Source organism: Panthera tigris, chromosome X, assembly GCF_018350195.1.
Source record: "Panthera tigris isolate Pti1 chromosome X, P.tigris_Pti1_mat1.1, whole genome shotgun sequence".
NCBI classification, from domain to species: domain Eukaryota; kingdom Metazoa; phylum Chordata; class Mammalia; order Carnivora; family Felidae; genus Panthera; species Panthera tigris.
The window spans coordinates 89,253,314-89,261,377 of NC_056677.1; the positions used below are offsets into that span (position 1 = coordinate 89,253,314).

An 8,064-nucleotide genomic window follows, 5' to 3' on the forward strand; every position below is an offset into this window, starting at 1 on the left:
AATGCATAAGATTGGAAGTGCAGAGGAAATAATGAGTTGAAATTTTGGACTCAAGCAGTTCAGGAAGCCTGTAGTGCATTTTGGTGTTCCTATCTAGCGAAATTCCGTATGTGGCCCTGGAAATCAGAGAAGAGGTGGGGGCTGGAAATGTGTAACTATGTATGATTCATTAGCATACGAGTAGCAATTGACATCACGCGGGAGGAGAGAAGTTTTAAAACGAGACATCCCCCGGAAGTGACGCCACTAAGCGGGGGTGGGGGGGTACGCAATAGAAGGAAGCTGGTTCGCTGGCAGTTGAAGCTAGTCTGAAGAGGGAAGAGCCGCGGAAAAAAAAAAAAACGTTCAAGTATGAGAAGATACAGAAGAGACTGGTCTCGTGAAGACTCACGAAGATACCAAGGAAGGAGGGACTATTATGATGATGAGCCACAAACCAGTTATGGGTGGTAAGGCTATAGAGATATCTAACTGATTTGATGACCCAGAAGTTGTTGGTGTCTTTGAGGTGAACGGTTTTAAAGGATGCCGGAGAGTGTAGGCAGTTTGTAGCGGTAAATTGTTTGAACTTGAACCCCAACTAGTTTGTGACCCTGAACAGGTTACTTAATCATGCTGTGCCTTAACTATAAAACGGAGATGACTGTCTCGTATTGTTATTGAAGTAATAAGTGAAGTAATATGGATTAAAATGCTTAGAAAAGGAACTTTGCTCGTGGTCACCACTCAGTAAAATTTTAGCTGTTAAGAGAGTAGGTTGCAGAAGGCGGGTGAATGGCGGTGTATACTAATCTTCATTTGAGGTCTGAGAGACAAAAAAAAAAAGCCTCCCAGAATGAAGGAACTTGATAAGCCTTTCCTTATGAATAGCGCAAAATCAAACTGAATAATTTTACAAACGCTACAGAGACAGGTGGGATTCAATTCAATGAGGCTAGATTCTTCCAGAATGTTCCAGAACTTTAAATCTGTCTCCACCAGTCATGCGCAGTGTGATTTCCATCCTTTCCCCAAGCTCCACCCCTTTTTCCTATAGGCTACTGATACAGGTCTCTCCGGGCGTTTCTCGTTGGTCTTCGGCCAGCGTTGGCCCCGCCTTCTGAAGCAAAGAAGTCCTCCTATTGGGCCATTCAGATATTTTTAGCTTGTCCCACGTCCTTGGGAAAATGGATGCTTTCTGTCAGAGTATCCAATTAACGAAAGCTGAGTGATTTTTCTTCCCGACGAAGTAGAGAAATATCAAACAAGCGAATACAGGAGACGAATGGGAGGGTACGGTCGGAACTGAAGGGAACTGTACTTAAGGTTGGAACGTCGGGCTGCTTTTAACAACGGACCGAGCTACTTCCGGGAGAGAATGGGCGGGTGGAGAATTCGGCGTTTGGCGGGTTTAGCTGTCTCCCTAAATATTTGATCCTCCGGCAGCCGAGGGAGACGGACACGTGAGGAGGCAGTGACGCCGCCACCGCCGGAAAAACCAGCTTCGAGCTCCCTGATGGCCTCGTCTGTGGTGAGTGCCCGGGCCGCGGCAGGGTGCCGTGGCGCCGCGACTCGGCCGGCTGAGGGGAGGGGCACTGGGCCGGCTGGCTGGTGGTCACGTGGTCCAGTGGCGAATCAGGGCCTGGCCCGCTGGGCCTCGGGGCGGGGCCCGCTCTCCGTAGCCCCCTTGGGTCCCTATCCCCCCACTCCCCCCCCACCGCCTCCGACTCCCGGAGTCTGTGCAGTTGCTTTGGGTTGCTGGAAAGGACCCCGAGATGGGAATTGGTGGGAGGCAGGAATGTTGGGGTTTGTTTATGGCTTGCGATCTTTTTTCTCCATGATCTTTCCATCACCTGGTAGAGAAATGAAACTTAAATCTTAATTCAAATAATAGGGTGGGCTCAGTGAATGGCTGGGGGAAAAGGTACTTAATCTCCCGGCAGGAGAAAACCCCGACAACATCTCTCTTCTTCGTTTTTACAGTTGTTTACAAATGCCAGTGAATTTTTACGTAATATGAAGAAGTTTCCTGTCTTGTTTTCAAGTATTTTATTGAACTGTATTTGTACCCTGTTTTTTTTCCCACTGAACAACTCCTTATGGTAACTTCTGGCTTAGAGAACTCAATGCTCCCCCCCTCCTTTTTTAAAGGTTCAGACCACATCATTTTTATTAAAGTGAATGTTTTGTAAAATACTGGAAGCCTAAAAAGTACTTAACAGTACCAGTTACAAAGCAAAGATTGTAAATTCATATTTGAGAAAAACATTCACTAATGAGGGATGAGATTCCCTTAATATATGTATCTTAAAATGGTGAAAAATGTAAAAACTGGAAACTTTTGAGCCCTGAACTTTGCAATGTCCAAATTTATATGGAAAAATGTGAGCTGTATATAGAGCTACAATCATCAGCTTCTGTTGGTTTTCTGTTTGTTAGGAGTTGGAGGCGGTGGTAATGTACACTTATGAATTTTTTCTTGTAGGATTTTAAAACTCATGTAGATCAGGCATGTAGAGCTGCTGAGGAATTTGTCAATATTTACTATGAGACAATGGACAAAAGAAGACGGGTGAGTGTTAGAGACTCTATTACTCTTTATTAAGTACCAGGTTTTTTGGTCTTTTCTCAGTCATTCATCTGACTTGCATAAGCGATGATTGTAGACTTGCTCTTTAATAAAGTGCACTGTTTAGGGAAGGATTGGTGTGATATCATGGAAGTGTGGGCTCTGGAATCCTAACTCAACTTTGAGTTGAGTTTACCTAATTGAGTGACCTTGGGCAAATTGCCAACCTTTCTTAACTTCATTTTATTTTTATGGTGGTAAATGGGAACTAACTTACTGCACTTGACATGGCACCTGACATATTTACTTAAATATGTTACCTTTTTTAATCCCATCATTCAGCCAAGATGGTTAAAATAGTATTATAGTGCTAGTGAAGGAGCTTGGCACTACAGGGACTGTTTCTTGATTTGCCCATTTAATTTCGTATATTAATAATTTCTGATTAAAGCTCATGGCTATAGTTGGTACTCAGAAATAGGATCCACATGGTTTGGATACTTTTAGTATCCAACAGTGCAAGTTATCACTTCGTCAGCTTTTTTGTTGTGATTTATCCCTGAGCGGTATCTTCTCAGTGATTTTTTCAGTGTGTGCTCCAGCCTTGCCTAGGTCTTTTATCCACACAGGATTGCCTTAGAGAATGTTCTTTATGCTGCAGATACAGAAGTTAATATCTTATCTCTAAAAATGTCTTTTTTTTAAGACAGAAGATAAAAGAAGTTTCTGGTACTTGATGTTTGATGACATGGACAGGGGCAAGGGACCTGACAATGGATGTTTTTTGTGTCTTGCTGCTTTCAAAAACAAAGTAGCAAAAAAAAAAAAAAAGGCAACATAGTTTATTACCAGAGTCAAGATAATGGGCTTGTGTTTTAATCCAAGTGAAGTTGTAGAATTAAGCAAATAATGTGTCCTGTGAGACACTAAACCCCTGTGACCAGGGAGTTAACTGTTGGATTTTGCCTTATTTCAGCCTTAACTACTTGACTTATCGAGGACTCTGCTTTACCAAGTCCTCGTGATTCCTTTGAACAAAATATGCTGTTTGCATAGTAGTAAAAGGAATTCTTCCTAACCTACAACAATAAATGGTTCAAACATTAAATGACTCACACTTACAGGAACACTGGGGTTGGAATGTATGGGTAGGACCTGATTGGCAACTTTGTTAATCTCAGAACTAGAAAACTGAGGGAGACTAAAGCTGGTTTGGGGCTGCGTGTGCTTGAAATTTGTGATCGTTTACTTCATTTTAACACAGAAAGCAAAACTTTACATTTAAAACTTTCTTCCAGTTGGGAGGCCAAGTTTTTTTTGTGGCTAAAGTGAAGTATCTATTCAGGCCAAGAGTCTATAGAAGGCAGCCACCTTGCTCACAGTGTCTTCCAGCAACAGGGGGCGAGGGGAGTAGAGGTGGAAGTAGCACCATGGAAATGTTTATCTGCCACCTGTAACCCTTCAACCCATTTCTGTAAAATGCTTCCCCAGAAACAAAAATCCTCATCTTTTTTTCTTTTCTGTCTCTTTAGGCACTAACCAGGCTGTATCTAGACAAGGCCACTTTAATATGGAATGGAAATGTTGTTACAGGGCTAGAAGCCCTAACCAATTTCTTTGATATGTTGCCTTCTAGTGAGTTCCAGGTCAATATGTTAGATTGCCAACCAGTTCATGGTAAGATCATGGTCTTTCTGTGTCTTTTGTCTTCCTCTAGCGAGCACTGAACTTTAACACCAAAAGCAAACGTGCAACTCTTAGCCACAGAAGTAATTACTTTTTTGAGCAAGTTAAAAATGAAAAATTCAGGGGTACCTGAGTGGCTCAGTCAGTTAAGCATCCAACTCTTGGTTTTGGCTTAGGTCATGATCTCACGGTTTGTGAGTTCGAGCCCTGCGTCGGGCTCTATGCTGACAGTTCAGAGCCTGGAGCCTGCTTCAGATTCTGCATCACCCTCTCTGCCCCTCCCCTGCTCGTGCTATGTCTGTCTCTCTCAAAAATAAATAAACATTAAAAAATTTTTAAAAAGGAAGCAAACTAAGAAACAGCTCTGTTAGAAACCCAATGAAGTATGGATAAATGCAGGAACCGAAGGGTCCTGTGCTAGATATAAGAAACTTTACATAGAAACTTTAGTGTACCCCAAATCTTTCTGGACTGCAAATAATTTTAATCTGCTTTGAAATGATTATTTAGTTTTCTGCTTTTTGAGAGCACAGGTTCAAGATTGTGCTCAAGGTCGAGAAAGTTGATGAAACTCTTTTGCTGTGTCAAATTATAAGCATTGTAGTTTAAGCCTGAAAATCTGTTTATTGAGAGAAACTGTGACCTCTTCTCTTTTTTTTTCCTTAATGTGGGTGAAGAGCAAGCTACTCAGGCCCAGACCACAGTTCTCGTTGTGACCAGCGGAACTGTGAAGTTTGATGGAAACAAACAACACTACTTCAACCAGAACTTCCTGCTGACCGCCCAGTCTAATCCTCAAAACACCGTGTGGAAGATTGCAAGCGATTGCTTTCGTTTCCAAGATTGGGCTAGTACTTAAAGTCCATTCTTCTTTGGTCCATTAGTTCCAGCAACAGAAATTTATGTGAAGTAATTCATTTCATTGTGGAAGCACTAGAAACTAGTATGTGCTGAAACTGTGTTTCTTTAATACTTTTTTTATTCATAGCAGCGCCTTTTCTAGCAGCTGCCAATTTGGATCGTTGCCCTTAAGAGCTTTAATGCTAGTTTTTTACATGCCTTATATGCATTTCACTCATGACATTCTTACAGTTATATTGTACACATGGTCTCTGTATTAACATACTCACTGTGAGCCCAGCCTATTGCAAAAATGAAATTCTTTTATAATATTATCTATGGGATATCAGCACAACATAACTCTGTGGGAGAAAGCAGAGTTTTTCATTGTTACTAGATTAAGTTTTTAGTAAGACATAGAGCTATTGCCAGTAAATGCTGGTAATGCAGTTTTAACCTAAGGCTTTTCCAAATCAGTTCAGTGAAAGTATTACTAATATAGGTTTGCATAGCTGCCCTGATGTACTAGCATATAGAGATGTTCAGTCGTCTTTTTTTCACGTTAAGTATTTGTTTTATGTCAGCATGTTTCCCTATGGAGTGAATTTATTTACTAAAATGTTCCCAGTTGATACTTGAGCATTAGATATACTCAGTGGTTTTCAAAGTAAAACTACTTAAAAAGATTTTTTTGTGGCAGCTCCAAGTTTATAACGTTAGGTACCGAATGGTATAGTAGGACTAATATAGCTTTAATGGGAGAATGGGGAGTGAAAAATGGAGAGATCCAAGGTTGGCCAAAAGTTAAGAAGGGTGGCCAAATGGTACATTTTTGGTACTTGTTTTCTACCTCCTGAAATCACCTGTTTTTAGGGTTTAAGTCATAAATTGTCCTTGCCAAATGGTCCCGAGTGTCACTTTTGTTCTAAGAATGATTTTGAAAGGTTCTTCCAGTTCGCCTCATACTTCCCACCAATATTTATCTCAGATGTATTCAAGAACTTATGGGGGTTAAATGTCAGCAATAAGCCTGACCCTGCAGGGTCTGACAAGAAAGTGGGAAACGAAGCCATTGCTATATATTTGGGACACTCTTACCTGCTAAGTCTTCCATGTGAACTTCAGGCCAAACGTCTCCTGTGTATTACCCACCCCCAAAGTAAGTGATTTGTTCTCTGTGGTTTACACTGTCGTCTGCATTTTTTTTATTACTTATTTAAAGTTAAAGTTATTTAATTTGACGCGCTGTTCTTCTGTGAAGCAAATGGAACTATTTTTAAACATGTTCCTGTTATGTGGCTAGGTCTCTGTCTTTTTTAAAGAGAGAAAAGAGGAAGGCAGGTTTTCATCAACTCCTAGGCTTCAAAAGAACAGATTGATTCATGTTGCATCTCGACATCTAAAGAGAAAAGGCTAGTGTTGGGTTTTTGTTACACTTTAACATTTTTTCCATCCTTGTGTTTATTGTTTCAGTGTTTTTAAGCTAAACCTGCCAGCTTCATTTCTCCATTGCAACTCAGAGTCCCTGTTTCTTACCACTTACTTTGAAAACCAGCAGTTCATTTACTGTTGCCCCAAACTACACATTTTACTTCTGATAATAGAACCAACTAGGAGAAGGAGGTGGAACAGAAATTTAGACCACACTCCCTTGTGGTACTGATCAAAGCTTACATGGTATATTCTACTCAAAGTGAGCTTATTCTAATCTGGGGTTGGCTGTTTAACGCCTGTAGCAGCAAAAGCCAGTGCCCAAACACTGCCCTTTCCCTTGTAGAGAACAGTCTCAATTAAAAACTGCATATAACTAGCAATAACTGAATTGAGCAGTTATACTGTATTGTTTTACGATTCCTATATACATTGCTTTTTCCTTCTGTATAACTTTTAAATGGCTGGAACTACTCTTCTGTGGACTAAGACTGTATTTTTGACATGCACATATTTTTGTAACTTGAAAAAATAAAATAAAATTTTCCTTGTGACAGGTTTTCTCAAGCTTGTTTTAAGGTCTTTTGGTTTTTCTTTTGAAGACTCCAGAAATGACTACCTGTATAATACAAAGTTTTCAAATTAAACACACACACACACACACACACACACACACACACACACACACTAGAGTGTTGAAAACAATGGTTGACAACCTGGATTTTGTCTCTTCTCTAACATGTGTTCTTTTCCTACCAAATGTTCACATCCTGATATCACCTGTTTGAGGTAGCAGGATTCTGGTGAGATGTTGAAAATTTTAACCCTGAGAAACTAGCCAAAATGCTGGATTCCATAGGCAGTTAAACCAAAAGAGTTGGTTTCCAAAAAGAATGGTCTCCTTAAATTCAATTCTACATTAAAAATATGTCAACAGAGGGGTGCCTGAGTGGCTCAGTCAAGTGACTCTTGATTATGGCTTATGTCATGGTCCCAGGGTCATGGGATCAAGCCCCACGTTGGGCTCCACAATGAGTGTGGAGCCTGCTTGGGATTCTCCCTCTCTTGCCTCTCCCCCTGCTCACGCCTGCACTTGCTGTCTCTCTAAAAAATGAAAAAATAATGTCAACAGACACTTGGAGAGGAGGGAGAAGATGCAACACCCCTTGAAACCAACTACCATTTTTCATCTTCAAAGATGCACATTTTTCACAAGTTAATACCCCTGAAATTGGTATGGATCATAAACATGTCAAATCATAGTTTAATCACCTTTTTTCCTTTTCTCAGTAGTACACAAAATACTGCTGAGTCTCAAATTGATGGCATCTTAGATTAGACTGATGAAGTCCAGTAAGGAGTTGCCTAGATAAAAAATGGTTAGGAATCTAATCTACTTAGGTCTAAATTTGTAGGCAGTGGAAGTAATAGGCTATCAGCCTAGGAGGCCTGTAACTCAAGACTCAAATTCTGCCAAGTTACTTGTGTTTCTATATGGCTAGAAGAGCCACAGACCTTATTTAAACATACTTGAGCCTTGGAGAATTGGAGTCATAACA

General features: G+C 40.6%; 1 protein-coding gene across 3 annotated transcripts; it reads left to right on the forward strand.

The window, feature by feature from the left end:
• The first annotated feature begins 274 nt into the window (after positions 1-274).
• Positions 275-7,072, forward strand: NXT2 (nuclear transport factor 2 like export factor 2). 3 transcript variants are annotated; one of them, XM_042974947.1, is made up of 5 exons: positions 275-449; positions 1,426-1,510; positions 2,465-2,551; positions 4,081-4,225; positions 4,912-7,072. In XM_042974947.1, exons 1-5 carry the CDS (start codon positions 352-354, stop codon positions 5,091-5,093), a joined length of 597 nt encoding a protein of 198 aa, XP_042830881.1. In that variant the 5' UTR covers positions 275-351; the 3' UTR covers positions 5,094-7,072. The 3 variants fall into 3 exon arrangements, with proteins under 3 accessions (XP_042830881.1, XP_042830882.1, XP_042830883.1); XM_042974948.1 differs by lacking the exon at positions 275-449 and adding an exon at positions 1,144-1,272; XM_042974949.1 differs by lacking the exons at positions 275-449; positions 1,426-1,510 and adding an exon at positions 1,707-1,785.
• The last annotated feature ends 992 nt before the right edge of the window (positions 7,073-8,064 follow it).